The sequence below is a fragment of the Argiope bruennichi genome, chromosome X1, assembly GCF_947563725.1.
Source record: "Argiope bruennichi chromosome X1, qqArgBrue1.1, whole genome shotgun sequence".
In the NCBI taxonomy this organism is placed as follows: domain Eukaryota; kingdom Metazoa; phylum Arthropoda; class Arachnida; order Araneae; family Araneidae; genus Argiope; species Argiope bruennichi.
In genome coordinates this window covers 88871475-88898557 of record NC_079162.1, presented here as the reverse complement: position 1 = coordinate 88898557, position 27083 = coordinate 88871475, and the positions used below count along the sequence as shown (strand labels likewise).

General features: G+C 27.8%; 1 protein-coding gene across 2 annotated transcripts in view; it reads left to right on the top strand.

Annotated features, from left to right (window-relative positions):
- The first annotated feature begins 341 nt into the window (after positions 1–341).
- LOC129958572 (transmembrane protein 185A-like) overlaps positions 342–27083 on the top strand; it is a 32354-nt gene continuing 5612 nt past the window's right edge. Inside the window, exons 1-6 of one of the 2 annotated variants that reach the window (XM_056071140.1) lie at positions 342–681; positions 21091–21267; positions 24973–25180; positions 25292–25375; positions 25778–25954; positions 26864–26987. In XM_056071140.1, coding sequence (XP_055927115.1) covers positions 644–681; positions 21091–21267; positions 24973–25180; positions 25292–25375; positions 25778–25954; positions 26864–26987 — 808 coding nt within the window. In that variant the 5' untranslated portion in view covers positions 342–643. Of the gene's footprint in view, positions 682–3173; positions 3397–21090; positions 21268–24972; positions 25181–25291; positions 25376–25777; positions 25955–26863; positions 26988–27083 lie in introns of those variants that run through there. The other variant, XM_056071139.1, reaches the window with a different exon arrangement.

Genomic DNA, 27083 nt, shown 5'->3' with positions numbered 1-27083 from the left:
CTGTAAAAGAATACAAACTCGCAGAATAATTACATAGCTCTACAATGATAAAAGATTGTAACCAAAAATAATGAATAGAGATAAATTTTTTTCCAATTAATTCATGTTGGAAGATTTTTTCAAAAAGATGTTTTCGGTCGCTTTTTCTTAAATTTTTTATTAGTAAAAATGTTTTTTTATTAATATTTCTTTATTAATTCTTTAGGAAGGATTTTGGAACCATAAGCAGTATCGTTTAAACTTCCCCACCAAGTTTCGATAAAACTTATTTAATAAGATTTATTTCTTTGAAATTGGCAACGATTGCAACTGTGTATATGATGTTTTGTTTTCTTATTGTCGTGACTATTTCTTTACGCTCTTTAAATTTTTTGGTGTTGCATGCGATGTGTAATGTAAATGTCACGTAAATGTTGCATATTGGTGTCTTTGAAACTTTTTTAAATAAACACATTTTTTCTTTATATGATTTTGAAAGACGATTATCATAGTTAATCAGTGTTCTCATTCTTATATGAAGAATAATAATTAGTTTTTTTTTAATGTGGTTTTTCCGTGTTTCTTTGTTTTTGCTTTACAGCATGTTGTCACGTTTTAATTTAATAACATGACTAAATAAACTATTTTGGTGTTTTTGTGGAAAATGAATCTTCAAAGTCTTTTTCAAGATTTTAATCCTAGGTATGTAAATTGTTCCGATTTCGATCTTCCCTTCCTCTCTTTAATTTCTGTATTATCTTTTATCTGTATTTTATTACTTGAATGACAGTTAAAAATATTTAGGTATTGAAAAGTATCCTGTGCTACCGCTTTTTATTGTTTATTTATTTTTTTAAAAGTCTTTAAACATTTATCAGCAAATTTTCGAAGTTTAAAATTATGACTTTGCAATTATGATTTATTTTGAATTAAGGGAATTTGAAATTTGCAAATGAATTCCGATTTTATATTAATTCGTTATTTTTCAAAGAAAAATGATTGATATATTTTTTTATATATATAAGGCTAAATTATTCACTATGTGAGATTTCTTCACTTAAATTATTTTTATTATTAATTGATGTAAAAGAAAGCATATTTTGAAGTATAGAGCAGTTTTGTTTGATGTGGTGTGCATTCAGGGATCAGATTATAGTCCATCATTGTAAAGATATTCTTGCATGCAAGAAATAAAGTCAAGTTTTATTTCTTAGATATATTTTCTTTTTACCGTATACATTTAATGACATGCATTAATTTTAATTGCTAAAAATTATAGGCATTTATTAAAGAGGTAGTTTAAACATAAAGTTTAAATTTATTTATAATTAAAAAAATATATGACTTAATTTTTTAAAAACTTCAAACTATATATGCTGAGATCTTATTAGCTTCTGTGGAATAATAAAACTTTTAAGGAAATGTAAGTTGCTTTCATAATTATGTCTTTATTGACTAGTTGGAAGCAAGAAGAATAGTTACTTTTGGTTCTATATGGAATAAAGCATGCCAAATGATGCAAGATAATATTAAACTTCAGTTACCAAGGAGTATAAAAATAAATACATCAAAAAATAAATACACTGTGCATACTTTTTATATAACTGTTTTTGATGCAAAAACAATTTACTGATAATTTTGCACTGAATATTTGCATTATAACAAATCTGAGCAAAGCTGCTGAATTATGATAACTTGATGACAAAGATTTAATTCCGTAACCAGAGAAATGCTTATTAAAATCTATTCCACAGAAGATTTGTGGCATGCGGCTGAATGCTGAGATGTCTTGATTTTAATATGGGATAGAAATTTGAATGGGAGGCTTTTATTGGTTTGCATGTAATTCTTACCATTTTTTAATGGTTCAGAATTGATCTCTATCCTTTATTGCCTTTGTTCATCTTTGATGACAGCATTGATTTAAACATTAAATTAACTGGATAAAAAAAGCAGTTACTATCATAAAGGAGAGAACATAAGCAAAATATACATTATTAAGTTCATGGAGATAATCTTATCAAAATCAAATATCTATAACAAGTTGCTTATAGCTTTCTGATTGCAGCAACAGTTTTTGTACTTTTTAATGTCTTTCCTTCTGACTAAAATTTATGCTTTGAAATTTCATTTTTTTTTTTTTTTACATTTATTCTTACAAACTGCAACAGTTGACAGTGGTCATATTACAAAGAATTTCTCTTTATATTAATAATTTTTCATATTTCCTGAATGTGCTGTCAGCCACGATCTTGTAAATACTCTGTGATTGCTGCAGACAAAGGCATTAGACTGCAATAGACTCTGTTAATTATTTTTTAAGTTATATTAAAGCACAGAGTGAAATCTAAAATAACTAGGCATTATTTTTTTATAGTTTTAATAGTACCATCCATAAGAATTTCATGAGCATATTTCACATATTTTGCTTAAAAGCTATTAATGTGACTCTATGAGCATGTATAATTATATAAATGAAATATTTTTTTCATTAAACATAATGTATTACTTTGATTATTAAATAAAATAAATTTAAAGTGTATGCATATTAATAATTCAAATTTGCCAGTAGTTGATTTATCTAGATATGTTTTACTCATTTTTTTTTTCTATAATTGCAATCATATGCATTAAGTTTGTATCTTTATCCATAACAGGACTTCTTAAGCAACGTTTTGTTGATCCTAAACTGGATCATATTAATGATTTTTAAGTTATAAAAACTGACAGTGATTGCCTCTGATTTATTTAAAAAGTTAATAAAAACATTAAAACTTAATTTTATAGATTTCAAGAAAATTTGCTAAATATTTATGTTAAATTTCTTTTTGCTAATCAATAATGAATATTTTATATACTTTTTTTCCCTCATATGCATACATATGCCTTTAAAGTTAAGGAAGAAAATTTTTATCTAATGAGAGTCATTAATGAAAAAAAAAAAAATCTACAAAGTTCTTTTTAAACTGTAAAAAATGTAACACCATGTTTATGTATTACATATTCAAAAATAAATAATAAATAAATAATTTTATTTAAAAAAATCTTGAATAAAAGGTCTGTTCTTTTGTATTTTTTTTTCTTCTAAATTTTGTTTGCTTTATCTTTTTGCATGAAATTGCATTTTAAACCTTTATGCAGCTGAACTGGCTTTTTCCATGTTTTTTATGTTTATTTCAAAACTTCAAAAACAGATTATTCATGTTCATATTTTCCTAAAAATTCTAGAGATTAAATATTCATAAGATTTCAGAGAGTTCCATAAGTATTAAAAGGTTCAGTTTATTTGAACTTTAAATTGTTACATAAAAATGATTGGGCTCTTTAAAAATAAATGTACAGTTCAGTACGAAGCATCAAATTTAAATTTAGTAAGTGGTGCATTACAGCCAAAACTGCCAATTTATGTAAATTTTGGTAAGTATGTCTTTCACTATCTTATGTGACTTGTATATATTGTTATTTATTATTGTGAAAATGTGTGAATTTCATTATAAATAACCCAGTCCTTTAAACCAGTCCCAAGATAAATGGACGCAAATCTGAATTTTTGTTAGGAAATTTCAAAAGTTATAGTTTTAGTAAAATGTCTTTCAGTTGTTATGACGTTTGCCACTTTATATAAAGTTATATAAAAAGTCGCGGAATTTCGTGTAATCTTCTAAATATGTAGAATTTGAAGCTTGGTGTCGAAGATAATTTTGTTTTGGGAGGCTATGGTTCTAACACTTTTATTGCCTTCTGCAATTGCTATGAAAATTTTATCTGGGGAAAAAAAATTTAAATCTAGCAATATATTGATTCATATATAGCAATATAATGATTCATAGTGAAAGTTACCTGAAAGACCTTCATTGCTACCAATTGAATACTAAACACCGTATTTTATAATCTGACGCGCCAAATATTTGGTGTTGACAAAAGAGGTTTGATTGAAAACCAACAAGAAAAACCAAGACAGTTGCGAGATTAAGTTTGAAACATTACTTGTTTATATACTTTCTCAATGCAGACCTGTAATTTGTTCATTGTCCTTTATAGAAAAAAAAAAAAGTTTTGCAAAGTATTAAATATTGATACAAATCAAATTGATCATAGTGGATGAACGAAGAGGTCTTTTTGCTACCGATAATTTTTTTCAATATGCTAACTTGTACAAAATTGTTTCAAATAAAGCAACGGAGATTAGAAACACATTATACATTGCCACAAACTATAAGACACTTGATAATATTATTTCTAATCATTACATGGAGGAAAAAGCATACAAAATGATTTATTTAATGTACTTAATTTCTGTTTTCTTTCTTGTGCGAATTTAGATTTTCAAAGCCAAAAGACAAAGAAAGATATAATGAGCGTTAGAGAAATCGAGAACAGAATTAAAAATTTTTTTATTTGCAGTAAATAAATCTTGGAGTTTCAAGAATTCTGAGATGATCAATTATTACATGGTCTTAAAATATATGTATAAATCAGTAATATAATTGATTATCCTTAATATGTTATTACCACCTGCTGTTTAATTTAAAGGCTTGATTCATTATTATTCAATTAAATTTTTTCTATTAAAGGTTTGAAAACGGTAAAATGGATTGTGAAAATACCCCCCCCCCACTCCCCCCCCTCATTTTGTGGCTTACTGCATTTTTTTTCCTGACGGATAATGCAGTTAATCGAAAAATTAATGAACATTACGGGGAAAAGTACAAAAGAGGATGTATATTCCTCTCCCCACCCTCTCTTAATGTTGAGGATTATGACGGCAATTTCCTCTGAAGATCCTCTGCGAACAGCAAGCAACATTAATACAACTTCATTTACTTCCAAACCACATCATTGCAACGCCCTCGCAATGATGTGGTTTGGGTATTAGACATCACCTCAAATAGCTGAAATGTTTATGATTCAAATTTAGACGGTTGTCTTACATATTAATAAATAAACCAAATTATAATGTTATATTAATCTATTAAACTTGTTTGAGAAAATATATTGTATAAAAATCTGATTGGTATAGGTAATAATATTAGATTCGAGTTGTATGGACTTCTGGTATCAGAGTCCGTAAGATCGGCCCCGGGGCAACAGATAATAATGGAGCCGTCTCTTAATTGTTTTCTGAAAACTTAACAACTTTTTTTCATGTAGTCTGAGATTATTTCTTATTTTTTTTATTACTGGTTATTTCATGTTTGATTATATGTTATTTTTTATTACTGGTTATTTCATGTTTGATTATATGTTATTTTTTATTACTGGTTATTTCATGTTTGTTTATATGTTATGTTTTATTACTGATTAATTTTTGCTAGGTTTAATATGATATTCGAAGCTGTCGAATGTCATATTGTGAATAAAATATATATGCGATATAATTAAAATATAATTATTCAGTATTTTTACGTTTAGATATTAAAATTCTCTGTTTGTAGCTCAGTAATTATTTTAACATGATTAATACTCATAATTTATTTATTATGGATCTGGTTTTACTTTTTCTTATTTAATTTTCTTATATATATATATATATATCAGTTGGCTGGTTGACTGGTTTATAAATCAACAGCCCTATCAAACTTTGTATTAAGAGTATTTATATTGAGTTTAAAAATATTGGAAATGTTTTAAAAATTGGTTTAAAATTACTTTTAAACTTCAACTGCCCTTACATGTTAGGCAGCAAAACCAACTTTGTAAGTGACTCGCAATTAAGCATTTTATTATTTCGGTTTGACTTAATATTTGGCACTTAAAAACCGCGTACAGAAAGGTAAAATTAAAATCAATAAAAGATATCTAATTTTCGAAGTTGGAGAAAAGTTCGGGAGCCCTGGAAATTTGCATTACCTAAACGCCCCTATAAGGTATAATCCGGCCCTGCCCGTGGTAGTTATGGCCCTGTCTGGTGCATGTGAATCAACCCATCTTTGATCTGACTGTACTATTAAAGTTCGAACTTTGTAAGTTCGCAAAAATGGATATGCATTCTAATCGATAAAGATCGATGAAATGTGGATGGATAATCGATAAATAACTCGAAAAGCTGCTTTTCCAGAAAAGGGAGACAGAATTTCAATAACGTAGGAGAATGTGTATATTTAAAAAGCTAAATTGTTATGCTATGATTCTTCATTTTAATCTGTTTTTTAAAGAGTTGTGCCTTAGAATACTCAAACTTATAGTTTTAACGAACCATTTTTGGTTCCTTGTATCTATCAAAATTGTAGAAATGCAGTTTATTTTCTCGATAAAACTCATACGATTAGATATCGTGGGAAAAGGACCATTAATGTAGAATATATGTTTGCTCTTTTGTTTTCATATTTCGAAACACATATCTGTTTAGTTGTTATTTATCATTATAGAAGCTTATCGTTGTTCTTAAACACGAAGTATTTTCATCTTTTATTTGAGAATGCTTTTCAAGGAGGAATGATGGCATTATGAAATAGGAATGTAACAGGATGCCTGAACTTTAAATCCTATAAAGGAAATGAAATGACTTCGATATATCCGCTTGTCTTTGTTCATTCTTCCTCTAGTAAAATGCGTTGATAGAAGTTAGGTATTAAAAATTGATTTTCCTTTCGTGCATTAATCATAATCATTTTAAATAAAACTACAAAGATAGTGCCATGGTGTGTCATGTTAAGATGTCTATTAAAATTTTTATTCAATATTTTTAATTTAAAGAATTTATTTCTGGAGATAAGTTTGGTGGTACTTTACTTCTCACTTTTTGAAGTACAAGTTGCGTCTGTCCTGAGAATATCAGAGACCTAATTACATAAAATGGCTCTCAGAGCAAATGTCAAAATAGTGTTCCTTCCCTTAATTTTAAATTGCAAATTTACTGCTGCAGATCTTTTAATCTGAAGCTAAACAAACGCATCATCTTATGAAGTGCACTACTAACATCTCGAAAATAAAAATAAAACAAAAATATCATTATAATCTAAATCATCTAAGTAAAAAAAAAAAAGAAAAAAAAGCATACTATATATATTTCTGAAATAAAATGCTTTATATGCTCATAATAAAATTAGCACGCGCACGCAAAAACACACACAAACACACGTGTCTGTGTACAAAGCGATCGGTAGTGACCTTTTAAGACCTTTAAATTCAAAACAACATTCCTAACTGACAGGGAAGTGACTATGCTGAATTTATTGAGACAGGTTACAGCTCCCTTAGTGACGAAATAGCAGAGGCGGTGTTAGCAGGGGGTCAAGGGGTGCAATAGCCCCCCTGCCGGCAGCGTCTTGCCCCCCGTCGGCTAGAAATTCAGAGTTTCGTCTTTAAGTGTTTACCACTTCAGGATAGTTGTAGAGCAATGCGCATTATCGCATATGATTATTTAAAAACAGCCTTGAAGTTAATATATTGTAAACAGTCGAAATATCCAAGTAACGATTAAAGTGTTTTGACTATATTTGGCAAAATGATAGAGTGATAGCTCGATAATATGATGCATTTTGCGGACAATTTTTGATAGACCAACTAAGAATTGAATGCAATGGATGTCGAAGATGTTAAGTTCGCAGATTTTCAGACATCTGTTTCAATTGTCGTTCATTCAGCTTATAATTTGTACTACTTTTAACATATAACCGTTAAGCTAACAAGTGAATACGATATCGACAAGGTGATAGGCTCATTTTGTTGGCAATTTTTGATCGGCCGACTATAAATTCAATGCGGTGAGTGTCGAAGACATTAAGTCTGCAGATTTTCAGACATTTGATTCAAATGTCATTTATCAATCTTTTAATTTTACAATTTTTGGCAATATAACCGACAAGATGACATGTGAATAAGACATAAAATATATCGCATTTTGCCAAAAAGTTTTGATCGGTCGACCAAGACTTCAATGCGATGGATGTCGACGACGTTAAGTCCAAATTCTCAGTCATCTGATTTAAATGCTATAATGTTCATTCAGATATACTTTATATTATATTTAGCAGAATAATCAATAAGCTGGCAAGTCAGTAAGACGTCACATTTTTTCCGACTAATCTTTTTCTCTTCGGTTAAGATTTTATCATAGATTATGGGAAACAAATTATTTTCATCGAGCACTTCGATTACCTGCCAGTGGAATTATTAGAGAAATTGAAGCTTGTGTATTATTCATGAATAGGACGATAGAGTTGTTTTACATAATTCATCATACAAATTCAAGTTCTAAAGTTAATCGTCGTCTTATTCATCTAATTGTTACTTCCTCGATACCGTATTGGTAAATTTATTTTATTAATTTCTCTATGAGAATTGCCTGACTAAAATCTAATTAATGGTTTCATCAGCACTCTTTTTTTTTTTTTTTTTTTTTTTTTTTTTAAACGCTTGTGCATATACATGCTAAAAAAAGTTACTGTACTGTAGCGAAATTATGTGGCTTCATTATAAATTACTGAAGTAAGTAAATTGTACGATTGCAAATTAAGTTTATTTACAGTAAGATATCTGTTTTCTTTTGTATTATCAAGCTACAATTATTATACTAAAGAGGTATTACCGACTACAATTGACGACAAAAAAAATTGTGGTATGATAGCTTTTTAGTTACACTAAAAGAGTTTAACCAAGTATGCACTAAATTTGTTAAATAAATTACTTCCTAAATGATTCAAACTTTGCATTCAATATTATGACTATATAATCGGGGAACGTATCGTTTTTTTTTTTTTTTTTTTTTTTTTTTATAATCTTTCAATTACTATTCGCAGCAAAAACTATATGATTTCAGATGTTTCTAAATTTTTAATAGACTTTATATAAAGATATCTTGATAAAAAGGATGATTAAAATTGTTATTCATAGAATATTCATATATAACACATTTACCCCTTGACATACGAATTTACTTAACTTCCTAATTAGATGGCAGATTACTTGGGATAATTATTGTTATTTTAACCCCTAGAATAAATAAGGGCATTTGAGGTTATGATGCGTTTTCAAGTGATTTTTGCATTTTAAATTACTTAATACTTTCCCTTAATTGCAGATTTAAAATTAAAAATTTAATAATTCTATGGCGAATCAGACTCGTCATTGTATACGAAGATGTTAAGAAAAACCAATGCATGCAATTGAGGGGATAAAACTCACTTTTTGGGTGGGAAATATTAGCTTGCAATAACTTTGAATTAAAAAAGTAAGCCATAAGAACGCATGTCTAAAAATGAAGATAGGGGAATTCATATTCAAGATCTAATTGTTTCTTAATAAAATTCACTGGTTTTTTTAGGCCTAAATATATATTGAATAATAAATATATGGGAGATCTAATGTTGAAGTAGAACATTTTTCAAGAGAATATTTTTCATATCTGACATAAAATAGTAAGTTTGTACATATATTTACAAAATATTTTTCCCAGTATTCTTAAGAAAAGATATTGTATCTTTTACGCATTCTATATTGATCGTGTCAGAACTATAGTAATTTTTTTTTTGTATTAAATGTAATTTGTTGTATTTTTTTTGCGCACAAAAATCCTTGGATTCGAAACATATCTGATTTTCTGCTCGGTGCTGCAAATATTTTAGGTAGGGGGAACTACGCTGAAAAATCGATTTTTGGTGAAAACATCGAATATTTTTTATTTATTATTTTAGATTTCTGAAAAAGTTTCTTTTATAAAACTTTTTCTTTGAACGTTTATTTTATATAGCTTCTGATATAAAATAAGAGCATGCACTTGTTCATTTAGCATGATACTTCATTCTGGCGCAATCTGTTTTTCTATCTATATACTACAATCTAGAAAGGAATATAACATATTTTTTCTAATTTTAGATCTCAGAGCAATTAAATCTCAACAGTCTCATAAAGAAATAGACTCAAATATTGACAATTTTTTATGGTCATTAAAAGAAACTGAGAACATTTTTTTACAAATTTCTTTGTAAAGTTTTAACAATGAAAGAAAGGATCAGCATTTGAATAAAAAAAGAACTGAAATAATACTTGATTTTCTTTAATTAAATGTAAAATTAATTTTTATGGGTTATTTTGAAGCCAAATGAGAGATACTGTGCTTGCCCCCCGTCGGCTTTGTCTTGCCTTCCCGTCGGCAAATCTCTGCCGCCGCCTCTGCGAAATAGAAAAATTATAAAAATATCTAAAATAAATAAATAAAAGAGATAGGTAAAAAATGTCTAAGGGGAAAAATGTACATTATACTATGATAAAAACACTGGGAAAAGTTTCTTGGAGTTATCTGTAAAATTTTTGTGATTAAAAGTGTGAACTTTCTGTGACTTTCAAAGGGGATCAATATAAAATCGAAAAAATGTATCCTTAATCCCCCTTTCCTCCCCTCCCCAGAGTGAGTTTCTCAGATTTCTTTTTATTATTTTTGTTTACTTTCTTCGTTGCTTAACTGGGAAAAAATTTTGATAATACCGAAGAATACATTTTTCAATTTACGGCGAACCCTTTTTCAAGTGACGGAAAGTTCATAATTTTAATCACAAATACAGATAACTCCATGAAACTTTTATCTGTGATTTCATTATGGCATAACTTATATTTTTCTATTTGTATTTTCTGGCCGATCTGCTTTTGTTTTGTGTTATTTTTTGTAATTTTCTTATTTCGCCGCTAGTGTCATTTTAACTTGTTTCTATAAATTCAGCCTAATCACTTTACTAGGAATATATTGAGATTTAAATAAAGAGAGATTTCTCATAAACCAGATTTTAGGAAATAGTATATTGAATAAAACATAAAAAATTACTCTTTGATTTTAATTTAAAAAATGGAAATATACGGAATTGAAGAATGGAAAAATACGTTTCAGGAATATGTTTTAAAAATAAGTGACATTTTTTTTTATCAAATTAAAAGCAGCAGTTGGTAACATTAAATTTCAATTGATTATTACTTTTGAATTTCAGAATTGTATTGAAAATATTAACTGAAGTAAAAATCACACACACACACAAAAAAACTAAGATGCTTTTTTATGAAAGAAAATAAAGAATTCGGTATTTTTTTTCTCCATTGAATTAAATCTGCGAAAATAATTGATTATTAATAAGTATCGCATTCATTGCCGATATTAAAAAAAGTTATGTTGAGAAATAAATTAATTTAACTGAAAATATTTTTTTAAAAAAAAGTCAACGGTATTTTAAAATTAGATAGAATAATTATTTCTTAAATTTTTCAAAAGTTAAGAAACTGCCACTAAACCAATATATGAAAATATTCTAAATTTTTATGAATTTTTTTTATGAGCTTAGTAAGCTTATTAATAATTATTTATATTCAAATACTTGTTAATGTATTAAATTATTTGTTTTAACAATTAAATAAATTTTTCGTTTTTGGTTGTAAAAGTCTCCTTAAAAGTGAACCAGTTCATAAAACAGAACCGGATTCTCAGGAAGAATTCGATTACAAGAACGGCATTCAAATTTTAATGAAAATAGAAAGAGCAGTTCTTTAAATCGAACTTGCGAAGAAATATACTCATACCAGTTTCAAAAATCGGTAAAAATGTCGAATTACTTGCTGATTATTATTCTATATAATTTTTGCAGCACACCACAGTTTTTATTGCTCGTAATTGTTGGCAATATCAAGTATCTTCTCAAAATACTAATTGCTTTTTCTCTGAATTTTCAAAGAAACAAAATATGATTCTTTGAGTGGTTTAGAAGTTCAACGTCACGTTGTTAACAGTAACTCTAGATCTGTTTTTGTTAAATACTGTTCACTTGATTCCTTTATATCATGGCGATATATTTGTATTTGCCCATTAGTCAATAATGTTATCTAAGGTTCCCGACTGGATTATCAAATGTCAGAGATGCAATTCGGATTTGGAATCGAAATAAAATTTGGGAAGTCATGCGGCAACTGATTACATTGTGATAAGATGAGAGGCACAAAATTTGTCATTTGGATCCCTGGTGAGCACTTACTCTTAAATTCACCCCTAATAACATCCATAAGCTGTAAAACATCCCAAAAAAAGTTTTTTTGGATATTCTGAACGAAAAAATGCATTTGATCTATCGTGATTTTTTAAAATCATTGAAGTCCCACATGACCTTAATGATTAGTACAATGATTGCATTTATTAGTGATGGGAAATTTCATATTTAAATTAGTTATATCGCATAAATGAATAACATAAATTATTAAGTACAAATACTTTCGCTCTTAAAATAAGGAGAATTGCCGTTTATTATGAAATGTAGTGTTAAAAATACCTACAGCTTTAGAAGTTTCGAAAGCCTCCTAAATAATGCAGTTATACTTAATAAATATTATATGACAAATTTAATTGGAAATGAAATCACTTTTTTAGAATCGTACAGTGAAAAAAAAAGAAAATATAATATTCGTAAGTTATAAAATCATTTATTATCTTTACATAGCTTAAAAGTAAAATAAAATTCTTAATTAAAAAAGTTGTTTGGAATAACGATCTTGTACAATAAATGAAAACGATCAACGAATTTGATGAAACAATGAAATAAGTTTAGCTTAAATTTCAGCTATAAAAAGTGCTACTGCAAATCATATTTAAAAAGGTTTTAAAAAAATTTGTTAAAATTGCATTAAAACTAAATGTATGTTATTTAAAAGTTAATTTTTGGAATTTTAAGCTCTTGTAAAAATTATTTTCATGTCATAATATTTTTTGAATTTAAAAAATGCGTACTTTTTTCGTATATGCAACTAATTGATTTTCCACTTTTACGTCCTTTGTTAATGGCATTTGCCCTGTCTGCCCCACCCTGGTGACGCATTTAAGGAACATGAAATGAACCCCTTAACGGTTTTATTTTTCCTGTTATCTAATTGTAATATCTAAAATTCATTTTCCGACATGTGCTGGCCTATTGATTCAACGGAAAATCCATAAGGTTTGTGTGAGTGATGTGTAATTTTTGTACCGAATTATTGCGTTTTAGAATGGTTGAATGATGGCTTATGTTTCAGAAACGGTAATTCTATTCACTTATGACGCACATCATGGCAGTTAAGTGGTTAAAGAAATTGTATTCAAAATTAATCACACAAGTTGCCTGCATATAAACTTACTTTGACCATGTGTTTAAACTTATTCTAAATAATTTAAGTATTATTTCGCAAATAATAACATTATACATTTTCCGCTCGTTGAACACAATACAATTACAATAGATATGTTTATATTTGCTACATAACTCTTCTTCTGTGTTCTTTTGAAAAATATCAAACAGGGATAATACTCTAATTATATAAATTTTTGATTCTTGATATTCCCCTTGAGTTATTTTTTGAAATGTGATTGATTTTTCGTCGTTCACAAGGAAATTATTAATAAACCATAACTATGCAAATTTTTGCTCATATCTATTAGTAGTGGAAAAAAATTGCATAAGCTTGGTAAAAATGAGATGTAAAATTTTCGTGTCTTTTTAAGACACGAAATTAATTAATGTTAATTTTTCGTGTCGTGTTTTTTAATAAGTAGCAATAACTTCAAGCCTCATTTTTTTCCCGATATTAAATTTTGCTATTTGTTCACGTTATTATAGGTCGTTCCTTTATAGTGCATAGACAGTTGACAGTTTAGGTATATTTTTAAGAATAATAAATCAGAATTCTTTTCTAATTCTATTTTTTTTCCTTCTGGTATTGAATCTTGTCATCTGTACTCATTATCGAGGATTATTCCTTTGTTATACATAGAGGCAGTTTTCAATATACAAATATCCTTTGTTATACATAGAGGCAGTTTTCAATATACAAATATCCTTTGTTATACATAGAGGCAGTTTTCAATATACAAATATCCTTTGTTATACATAGAGGCAGTTTTCAATATACAAATATCCTTTGTTATACATAGAGGCAGTTTTCAATATACAAATATCCTTTGTTATACATAGAGGCAGTTTCCAATATACAAATTTCCTTTGTTATACATAGAGGCAGTTTCAATATATAAATATATTTTAGAGTAAATAAGAATTATTTTCTAATCCTGAATCTTCTGTATGCATCATCATGGGTTATTTTTTTTTGTCATAAATAGTCAACAGTTTAAATATGTAAGGAAATTTAAAAGTAAATAAATTTTTTTTCTTAATCCTTCTTTCTTTCTGGTATTGAATCTGTCTTCCGTACACTTTATTGTAAATTATTTTTTTGTCATACATAGTAGACAATTTAAGTATACAGATATATTTATGAGTAAATAAGAATTGCACTTCTTAGAAATTCAGGAAAATTTCTCCTACGATTTACTCTATAATTTTTGATCTCATGATTTTACCTTAACCCTTTAAAGGGCCATTTTTTTCTAGTCATATTATGTTAAAATACTTTTAGGCTTGAAATTAGAATAAGAAAAGGGATTCTTTTTGCTTATTAGATAAATTTAATTTGATTAATTAATTAATTAGGTTAATTAATAATTAAGTAACAAATCAAGACACATCATTTTGTGTAAGATAAAGAACTGAAGCCTCTAAGTTTCTGTCTTTCTAAAAAAATTTGTCAGAACTGATGCCAACCTACATAAATTCATACAAAGATTGATAAATTTGGTGGGAAGCATACTTCCCACGGCCCTAGAAAGGGTTAAATAAATAATAAAAAACAAATAAAAATGAAAACAACCTTTTTATTGTATAAATATGTTGAGAAACTATCAGAATTTTTTTAAAAACCTATGAGTTCTGTAACACTTAACTTTATGTCACTAAAAAATTAACTCTCCCAGATTAATAAAGCAGTACAAAAAATATACTTTTTTATAGCATTGAATCACTTTTGGAATTTAGTGGAATGAGCGATGCTCCACTGACAAGACTGTCGTCGCACGAATCAGTATATATAAATAAATTTGTGACGACGTTGTATACATAAATAAATTTGTGACGAAGTAGTATACATAAATAAACTCGTGACGAAATAGTATACATTATTGCACTGCGAGATGCATCTGTTGCGGACGAAACTACGTTGATGCGTTAGCGGATGTCGAAATGCGTCATACTTTACAGATAAAATGGAAATTAGTAGCCGTCGCAGAATACTAATTTCTTAGTGAAATGAAAATTGTATTACCAACAGTTATTCAGCTGGTATTGAGTTAGAAATCAAACTCCTTTTACGTGCAATTCGATTGATAAATCCTCCTTCGGTTAGTAAATTAGTAAACCTCCTTTTATTGCAAATCAGTAGTAGTTATTGAATTGTGTGCCGTGGAGAAAGTAAAAGATTTAGCTTTTTATAGATTGACGCTGCTCTTAGTGAGATTTTCCAGTTGTTTCACAGCATTTATAAAATGTATTTATATGTGTGACAGCAGCTGTTTTCAAAATTTTATATTCTCTTCGCAAAAATAAGAAAGGCTTTCAAATGTTCATGCGTTAAAAGTAATTAAAGAAATCATAAGCAATTAAGGGGGATGTAATATTTCGGAAGAAAGACAGTTCTGAAGGTAGTGGGGTTGTTAATTCTTATTTACTATGTTTTAGAATGGTACCCGGTTTTTGCTGTATCAAATATAGGTCGATACTGATAATCGATGTACCTCATACAGATTGGTTTTTTTCCATGCATCATCTGAATTTAATTTAAAACAGTTTGTAGGGTATTTTAATTTATGTTTATTTCTGGTGAGAGTCGGCTTTGATTATTAATATCTAATTAAAATTCTGTTTAGCTGTGTAAATAAATGCCTGTCAAGATTATTAAGGTTTTGACTGAAATTATAATAATATAGAAATAAATATAGATCTAAGTAATAGTAATAAAGTAAATTCCGTCCAATCCCTAGAACATTTAGTAAAGCTGAATGACAGGGCCATGGCAGATAATAAATACGAATAATATGAACCATGTATTGTAGATCTGAGCGTCTCGTGCGGTACTCTCAATAAGAGGTACGTCTCGTCATTAGCGATAGGACTGTTAGCCACTGTTTAATCCAGAGTTCATCCTAACAATTTTATGTAACGAGATTATTTGTAAAGGCATATTTAATTGTAGATCTTTTAATAATGGATTTATAGAAAATTAAAAAAAATGTTAATTTAATTATCCGTAAGAAATTAAAGAAAAGTTAGATTTTTTTAAAACTTAAAATTATTTGATTAAAAATGTGACCAAATATGTAAATTATTTATTTTTCGCTTTCCTAAACATAATGATTGTTGTTCAAGTATTCATTTGCTTATCTGTAAATTTAATCCAATGATAAATGTATTCCCTGAAAACTCGTCTTAAAAAAGCACCCATTTATTTATTACACGTAATTGCCCAATCCAAAGCGTTTTGTCTGTTGTCTTAAACTTAAGATCTCTTAAAAATAATTTGTTATGATATTTTCTTATAAAGTTTGAGTTATATGCACCGTGGATAAAAGAAACGGTGGATTACAAAATTCAATAGCTTAAGAACAGAATTCTCCCAAATATGCGATAACGACAAGAGGACCTGTGCTTCAATTTAAAAAACAAAACCTTATTGAACTTTGTTGATCTTTATTGATTATTTTACTGCGGACTTCAAATAGTATAACATTTCATATTGCGCTACAGAATTGACCATTCGTGGATTGAGGTAAAATTTGGCAAGAAACGTAATCCTCGGAAGAAAAACGCTTTCCGGAAGTGATACATATCTGTATGTTAATATTACTCATTGCTTTTGGATTCTTGTTTAAAATATAATCAACCAGATTAGTCTCTGATAATAAAATGAGATCAGAAATCATTTAAGCCAACTAAAGGCAGACTCGTTTGTCCTCCTTTTTTTTTTTTTTTGTTATGTTATCTTTATATTTAATTTGGAATCTCTTTGGAATTGTCTTAACATACAATTTTTTGTTAAAATTTGGAGAGAGAGGAAAAACAGATTGCTATATAGAAATTATTAATTATGTTAGTTTAACATGGATTATAGAAATTAACTTTAAAGTTAAAAGTTTTTAACTAATGCCATTTTTCATTGGAACCATCAAACTGTTACTTTTGAAGTGATCTCAGATGATAAGTTCTCCATTCAAATTTTGAGGAAGGTATACACAGAATGCTAATCAAAAATTATTAATAGTGTTAGGTTAAAAATAGGTCATAGAAATTAACCCTTATTTCAGCTAAACGTTTCTAACTAATGCAGTTTTTCATTGGAACCATCAAATTATATTATTTTGATTTTTTGAGGAAGAAAATATTATTGCAGTTAATATATGTCCAATTATATTAGCGAAATAAGGAAAGACAACTCACTATCGGTGCGATACTATTAAATCACGTTTTCTTACATTTTCATTAAAATAACCAAAAAATTTTCTTGGAAAGAATTAAATTAAGGATATGTTAACACATCATTTTTTCAAATCTGAAAAGAAAAAAAAAATGCAGTGTTAACATATTCTCTTATTTTAATTCTATTCATGAAAATTATTGATAATCTCTTGTGTAAAAACAAAGCAATCCAGAGCATTAAGCAAATCAGTAAAAGCATACTTAATCTTCTAATAAAGGGATGAAGAAAGAAGATTAAATGTAACGATATAAAAGAACTATTTTGCTAAGAAGTTACATTAAATATTGTCACTTCTTTAATAGGATTTTAACAAAATACAATATACAGTGTGTTCTGTATTCGATTAATATACAAATTCAGTTAAAGGTTAATCAACAATTATTTATTTACTATTATGTAGATATTCCAGGTTATAAAACTATAACGTATGGTAAAAATTGATTGTATATTTTTATCTATACTTTGGGAAGAGTGTGTTTTTATCTATAAGTGGGAGAATTCTGTGCCCACTGGAATACAAAATTCTCCCACTCGTTGGAAGTTTCAACATAGTGTTAGAGCAAGCAGTCACTTTTTCTTTTCTTTTTTTTAAGGTTCAAGTTTTCTCGATTTTTTTCCCCCAATATTAGGCTTTACGAATACAGAAAAGCAGTGCGCCTTGCCTTCTGTTTTTCGCCGGAAACAACTTGGGCAGATTTTTCCCCCTCCCAAATCGTCTAGCGATCTACCATAGTTTCCTTCGCTTTTCAGTTTTCTTCTGTGTTCTATGGTTGGCTTATTAAAATCAAAAGATGCTTTGTAATGACCATTTTTGTCTCTTAATTTTCCTAATTAGTCTTTGAAAAAGAGTCTTTAATAAGTGTGGTTTGACTAGAGTTTTAAAATAGGTCGCATGATTCAGTAACACGGAAGAAAATAATTTATTTTTCAATTGACCATGATTTTCGAACTGTAAATATTTCCTTTCTTACTTAATTCATTTATCCTTCGAAACAATTGTTATTAAAAGTTTGTGTAATGAGCGAGTTTTTCTTCAGTTCGATGAACAATGAAATGATCGAACCGTGAAACAATTCAACTCAAACTGAAACCCAGGTAGAAAAAGAAAAACTTAACTATAATGAACAGATTCCGGTGCATTGTTTTTATAATGAAAATAATTATAATTTTTGAATGATTCTTGGATTGATTCGTTTTCCAAAGCGGAAATTCGATTTTGGTCTAGAGCAATTCTTACAGATATCGCAGAAGGAGCATAAAAACGCGGAATTAAAAAAATAAAATAATAAAACTATTTGAATATTTGGTTAAATATGGAGCTGAGATACTAACACTAGTTTTACGAAAGCGTGTCATTTTGACACCTTTCAAATATTATAAGGAAAATTGCAAACAAAGTTCGCATTTTTATTTGATCTCTTACACTGACTTTTATCCGTTGAACGAGGTAAATATGTATTGATGCATATTTTCTTCAAACGTGTTGAAATATTGTAATTCTCTATGTGGTATACCTATCTTTATGAATATGTGTCAATTTGACTTGATCGTAAACCAAGTGTTAAAAGACAATACCCGGAAACAATAGCATATTACAATGAGACAAAGTTTGGTGTCGACATAGTATATACCAAATGGCGCGCAAATATACCATCAAGGCATCATCTTTTCAATAGCCTCTTTAGCTGTTTTACAACATTTGAAATTTTGTGGCAATAAACGCATAATCTTATACTAGAATGTACTGCATCAAAACTATCCTAAAGGATTTTCTATTTCAGTTGTCCAATAAACTTGCAGAAGGAAATAAGAAAAAATACAAAAGCATAGATTATAATCTCCCATCACTTAGTACTTTGCAAGAACGCAAGGGTTACCAAATTGGCTTTTGTAAAAGAAACGGAAGCAATACCACTTGTAAAATATGTGAAAAGATTGTTTGCGGAAAGTGTACAAACACAATTGAATATTTGTATACAAGAAATGAATGTAAAATATTGAAATAATGTGTACTAAAATTTTTGAACAATAAAAACTTTCTATAAATAAATATCTCATATTTTTATCTTTTACTTACAGAGTAAAATTATATTGCCTTCTAAGTGATTGTTTTTTTCTCCTTAAATATATGTAGTCTTTCACGCGTCCATTTGACGCGTGTCGAAGAGATAGGTGTATAAAAAAATTTCCGTAAACCTAGTGTTAAAAAAAATTTAATATATTTTGTGGGTGAAAAACATTTTAACAGGCAATTAGTTTTTTAATGGATTGATCGAAAAGTTAGAAAATAAAACTCATAATTCAACACTTCTAATCTGTCATATGGTCTGTGGAAATACGTCATTCAAAAAAATTTACTGGTGAGGATGATTATGGTAAGTATTAACATTAAATATGGTAGTCAAGAATACTGAAAGCAGGTTTTCTGTAACGGCGGAAAAGAAACTTGCACTTTTTGTTAATATAATGTTACATGGAATTGCCCCCCTCCCCTGAAGAAAACATTTATCATTTGTGTCGTATGAAGTATGTCTTTTTTTAATACTAAATCTGAATCCTAACAGAACTGCCGTAGGAAGATTTTTATGGTGCAATTTCTTTGTAAGATACGGTCTAACGAAAACTGCGGAAAATTTGTTTATTATAATATTGAAAATTTCATACTTATAAATTTAACTCGAATTTGTGATCGGCTAAGCGAAATATGTACATATTATGCAATGTACAGATATGTACTGATTGCGTTTTTTCTTCTCTTTCTGGTAGGTGATATTACACTTCCGCCACTTCAAGTATATTTAGTATTTAATAACTTTAAATAGATCTAATAACTTTTATATAGATAAATTTATTTATTCTATATCTAATAACTTTCATATAGATAAATTTATTTATTCTATATCTAATAACTTTTATATAGATAAATTTATTTATTGCGTGTATCTCGGAAGCGGCTTTGACAGTTTGGATCAGATTTTATATTTAGATAAGGAACATTTTTTTAATAAGTAACAGAATAAGTATATTCAACTTCCGCTTCGAAGTGTGAGCAGTGCAATATAGTGATCAACAACATGAATGACGCGTGTATTGCGCGTCCTCGGTTCGAGTCGTGCTTTTTACTTTATTTTTTTACTTGTGTATTTATATTTAATATTTTTGCTTTTTAAGTTTATTAATATCTGTGTCTTTCCTGAAAAACGCGATTTTACATTAAAAAAACTCATTTTTTTAATAACTGTTGGAGCCTTTTTCTATCTGCTCTCATGCTGACAATGCCATGTAGTGCTTGCTCTCTTGGACGCGATTTCACCGTGGTAAAACTGAGTATAAGTTCAAAAATATAAATAATGATAGATAAACTGTAAAATGAATACTGTAATATAGCTGATTGTTTCGAATAGCAAGTTACAAAGTAAGTGCATGCTTGGTTTTATTTTTTTTTAAATGACCAGTTCATATATAGGTAAGGTTGAAAAATATTCATATGTAATCAGTATGTGATTCGTATCGAAATATTTTCTCCGAAAAAAAAAAAAAAAAAGAAACACTATTTTACAAAAAAAAAAAAAAAAAAAAAAAAAAAAAAACCGGCTGAGCGAAGCTTTTAATATTCCAGATATTTTATAACTTAAATAGGTTCTAAGATTTCCTTACTGATTTTATAATTTTTTTTATCATAACTAAAATGGTGCACTGTTTATAACTTTACGTTCTGTTTTATATTCTAGGAAAATCTCTGTTTAAATTCTTTTTTATGCATTTTTTTTTTGAATTTTTATTTTATAAATTCCTTTTTTATTTCAGTAAATTTTTGGTGTATGTGTCTTTGCTGCTGTTTACCATATTATTTTGCTTACGATTGGATGGGACAATCACATGGAGCTACTGGGCTGTATTTCTGCCTTTATGGATTTGGAAGGCAATGGTCGTAGCCGGAGCATGTGTGGGAAGCTACGTCTGGTGGAGACATCCACAATACAGGTATATACCAGCCTTTCTATATTTGTTAGTTAAGTTTTCTTTTAAAAAATAAGGTTTTAGGGGGTTTATTTAAATGTATTTATTTTTTATATGTAAACTTTCACGATTATTTTGAAAACGTATATTATGATCAGATATCTTAATAATACAAAAATACATACGGTTAATTTGAAATTGGACAGTATATAACTAAGCTGAGAAAATTGTCTTTTGAGGGTTCTTACCCAAGAATTATAAAATTAAATTAGTTAATTTAATTTCACTAAAACTTGAACAATTGTATGATTTAGGAATGGGTATTTTTGTAATAAATTGAAAATCATTGCAGGTAAACTTCATTTGCACTTTATTTCGTGCCTAAGTGAAAAGAGCTAAATATTCTTCATTTATTGGTGGGAAATAGATTTATTAACTTAGGGAGGAAGAAATGTTCGAATTTGTATAAAATTAAATTAATATTTTTTTCAAAAATTGCTAATAATTTTCCAAATTTTGCCAGTCACTTTTGTAATTTATTGACTGGAGAGATGGGTCAGTAATTATTTTACTAGTAATTAATAATTTTTAAACAGTGTTAACCAAAATAAGTCATTGACGAAATTGATAAAGTTGTTGAATATAAGAAACGAAGAACAGCTCAGATAATTTTACGGTTACATATATATTTTTATCCTTCATGCCATTTTTTATTTCTTTTTTTAAATATTTTTTGAAAATCAAAAATAGTTTGTACTGACATGACATTTCCGTCGATCAGAGCCTGTGAAGAAAAATTTGTGCCGTTAAAAAGGCTTTACATTGTTTGCAACATGTTGATTTGACTATAGATAACTTAAGTACAGTGCATATTGTTATATATTGTTTGAATGATGTTTGTTGATTTGATAATTTGTACTTACATTATTACAGTAGATAAAGCTGCACATAAAATCGGTAAAAATCTTCTATTTAAATTCTATTACATCTATCTTCTATTTACATTGTTTGCAACATGTTGATTTGACTATAAATAACTTAAATACAGTGCATATTGTTATAGAATGTTTGAATGATGTTTGTTGATTTGATAATTTGTTGTTGTTGTTTCTAATGGCTCTTGTCTAAACAAGCCCACTGACTGATACTTTGTACTTACATTATTACAGTAGATAAAGCTGCACATAAAATCGGTAAAAATCTTCTATTTAAATTCTAATTCTGTTTGACTTAAATAGATTAAAGGGGGAGGTTATTAAATAAGTAACGGAGTTTGTATTTGAAATTAATATTCTTATAATCTCAAGACATCTTTAAGGATTTTTTTTTGTTTTAATTTTAAATTCTGTTCCGTTTTTACAATGTAATATTTCAAAAAGGAATGCATCTATTTCAATGCTTATTTGATTCCATAATGTAATGAACAACAACAACAACAAATTTTTAGTTGACTGTAGACGTATAGAATAATATACATTATTTTTTTTTCTAATTGTAGAATAATATATTTATAATTATCAGCGATTGTGTTTCCCCCAAAACTTTATCGAATATTATGTATTTGTGAATTATTAACCGCATGTCATTGGTGAACAATAGTTACGATAGAGACTATTAGATTGCGATCTTTTGCGGATTTTTTTTTTCTCACTTGAATGCTGGGACGCGGTTAATGCACAGGTACCAGAGAAACGAATATGTATTTGGACGTATTTTTTCCCACCGATTAAAACCAAAATTTGACACAGAACTACATTGTAATCGCAAAATCACCTACCAAATTCTATATATTTAAATCATTTTTCTTTAGCTATCACGTTTAATGTCCGTCAAGATACAGACCTTAGCTGTTAAAATATTGCTGTAATTTCCCTTTTCAATCTGTATGTCTTTTAATAGGTCCATAAATATTTATTAAATATCAATTTCAAACAAAATATTTATCACTCTTGGTCGTTACCTAGTTATATTTGATTTGACTTGATATTATCATAAATATAGTTCCATATCAAAGGTAGGAGGGAATATAGTTAATAAAAAAGAGCTCAGTTTCAGTTTAGTTCGTTTAATGGCTTTTTTATTGGTCACACGTAATCGTAATATTGTTTGCTTCAGAGCAATAGAAACTTTATAGATTATTTTTGTCAAATGAAAGTAACCAGGTTTGGGGAGAATTTTCTCTTGATTATATATCAAATGGAAATGAAAAGAAGGGAAAGTGCCAATGTTTGTCTTAATTATTGTAATTTTTTTTACACCCATCTGAAAATAAAGTGCATAAAAGATTGACATCGTCTTTCAGAAAACTTGTTTATTCCTTATAAATGAATAAGCCTGTACCATATATTCTAAATTTATTTACCTTCGCCTAAACAACACTAATTAGGTGACATTCTTCTCCATACATTCTGTTTATGATTGTTGAGATTTAACTATGTGAAAAGGAATATATATCTATATTAAGAAAGAGAAAATATGAAAATGTTTTATTCTCATGTTCTGAAAGTGTTTAAGTTAAAGTTGACAAAAAAAAAAAAAAAAAAAAAAACTAATTGATAATCGGAACAAAAGTTATAAGCAAGCAAAATATGTCTATTCTGAAGTTTTCGCATAGATTTCATTTGTTTTTAACTGCTGTTGATAGAAATTCACCTGGTGCACCATTAGCTGCCCCCTTAGATGATAATACTATTATAGACTATATGCTGGATTTTGTTGCACGGATGGCATCATAACTAGAAATTTGGGCTATAAACTAGGAAAATAACTAGGAATTATTGTGTTTTCTAATTTAAAGAAAACAATTTTAAAATGCGATTAGAAAATCGCTTTTATCTTGAATTTCATAATGCCTCTGAATTCTTTGTAAGGAAAAGAAATTGAACAGCAAATATTTAAAAAAAGAATAAATAATAATTTTTTTTTTTGAAATAATTGTTAAAATGGGAAAGGGAGTAATTGCAGCTGTTCTTCTCTTATGGATATTTATTAGTCATCGTTTTTCTTTGAAATCTATTTGATTGTACAGCTCTGATATTTGATTAATATTATATAATCCATTGCAACTTATTTTTTGCTCTTCATTTTTTATTTTTTATCAAATACTTTATATATATCCATATCTAGCTTTATAGTCAAATCTTAAAAATTAATCCCTTTCATTTTACAATCCAATGTGGAGAAGACATAAATGTATAGCCATTTATTGTTTCTGTATCAAATTTGTGTAATCTGAAAAATTTTCAGGTATTTGTAGTTGTTGAATTTCCCTCTATGTATATTTAATATGGTAAAAAAATGTCTAATAATATTTCTAAATTGGGTATGAAGTGAAAGAAATGTATACTGAGCATTATTTCTTTCCTTATTCATTCTTGTAAAATTAGAGACATTTTATTTATTTCTGACTTCTAAAGATTTCTGGTGTTATTATATATCCATTTAAGTAATATTTATATATCCTGTTTAACATATCTGTTCATATTTGGAAGCTTATTTCGATATATATTTAAAGCAGGTATTACAAACATTATTCAGGTTTATTTAGTTTAAATAATACATATAAATTCAGTCATGAGACTCACTAAAAAAAAAATATATCGTATGAAAATTTATTTCTGAGTGAGGCATTTTCTTTTAGCAGCAATTTCATTTCAGGTATGAATTTTGAATTTGTTATAATATTTTGTTAAAAATGATTTTCTATTATTTTAAATCTTGTCTTTTTAGGGTTGAAGGAGAAGGATATGTCCATTACAAGGCAATGTTGGTTAGTGTTGTTTTACAAGTGCTATTACTTATGTTTGAAGTCTTAGTTTGTGATAAATTAGAAAATAATCGACATTGGTGGATTTTGGTGTTTGTCCCCTTAATATTGATTTCCATTATATCGATCGTTGTCTGCATATGGGCTGTTAAACATGACCGTTCATTTGAGGTAAATATTATTAAATTATATTTAAGAAAATATATCATTCGTTTTCAGTTGGAATGATTTTTTTATAAATTATTTAAAATTCAATATTAATTTAAACTATATTACTTGCAGCTGGAACTCTTCTGCTCTGTAAATATTCTTCAGTTCATCTTTTTGGCTTTGCGTCTGGATGAAATTATTACATGGAATTGGGTTGTAAGTATAGATGCGGTTTGTATATAAATTATGCTATAAATTCATAAATGAGAAATTTATCTGTTAAAAATACATTTATATAATTCAGTTTTATAGTCATTTGTTAAGATTTACGAAGTTTTAAAAAGAATAAATACAGATGGTTTTCTTTTGAGTACAGTTTAATATATTTTAACAGTAAGATACATAAAAATAAAAAGGAAGTGGTATAATTTTCTAATATGCCGTTCTTTAAAACTAGTAAATATTGAAATACTTATTCTCAAATAAGTGTATTGTACAGGGTGTATTAATTTTTTTCACTCTTAAACATTTAATGATATTTGTTTTGAACTTTTTATTTACTTCCCTTTTGTAGTTTTTCTCCATTATTTTGCTTTGATATTTTAAATTGTTTCTTAGGTTGTATTTGTTCCACTTTGGATTGTGATGTGTATGGCAGTTATTGGTGTATTGTATGCTATTATTTTTGCCAGTATTTTACTACGCACACCTGAAGTTAGTGCCGAACAGAGACGTACTAGTATGCATTCAGCTGTTTCATATAGTGTTATAGTTATACCTCTATTAATATATTTGGTATGTATTGTTTTATTGATAATTCTGTATATATTTTACTTAATTACCAATTTTACTTCAAATTCTTTAATCAGCTTGAAAACTGGTATTAAAGTCTGCAACACTTAACTGGTTTCTACATTTTAGAGAAATTCTTTTTAAATAATATAATAATAAATTGATTAAATTGATAATATTTTTTGATACATTACTGATTTCGATGTTTGAATATATTCTGAAATGTTCATATGAACTAATGAGTGTATATATGAAAACACTGTTGAATATATTTTTCAAAAGTCAAGAGAAGCATGTTCAATTCAAGTTTAAGTTTTGCCACTGTGCTGGAGAACATTTGGAGGGAAATCGAATTTCATCTCGATGTGTTACGAGCCACGAAGGGCAGCCATGTGCAAATTCATTTATCTTTTTAATATCATTAATAAAATTCTTTGAGTTGTAATTTACGAATACATAATCGCCTGAATGCCTACAAAGTGCAAATTGTGCAAGCTTTACACTTTAATACCATTGAGTTGTAATTTACGAATACGTAATCGGTTTTTGCGTAATATTTTTTTATTCGAAAATTATGAGGTATGGAAACCCCGACAATAATTAATGAACACCATGTATATATATATATATATATATATATATATATATATAACGGTAAAATGATGCATCATCTTGAGTAGTGCCTAAGAGGAGACATCCGAGTACAAAAAGTTAATTTTTTGTGAAACGTATGCACTTTTATTGCTATATGTTTTTCTGCTGATTTTAATCATTTACATGTCCATTTCATGATGCATAGATTTCTTTCTTTCAAATTACATAGATTTCTCTAGATATAAAAAGTGTAGTTCTTTTTTTCTCTTACTTGTATTTTTAATGCTGAAATTTTATACAATGTTAATCCTTTCATAGGTTTTATTGTCCAATAAGCTGGATAGTGAAAGTAGTTTAACATATGCTGCAACATGTATCCCACTGTATTTTACCTTTATCGTCCTAATATTTTTGGCTTTTGGATCTAAAGGAGGAAACCATTGTAAGTGTCAATCTGCATTTGAGTTTTTATTATACTTTTAATGTTCGTTTATGTTTTAGAATGATCAAGGTTTTATTTTTTTATTTCGAAAATTGT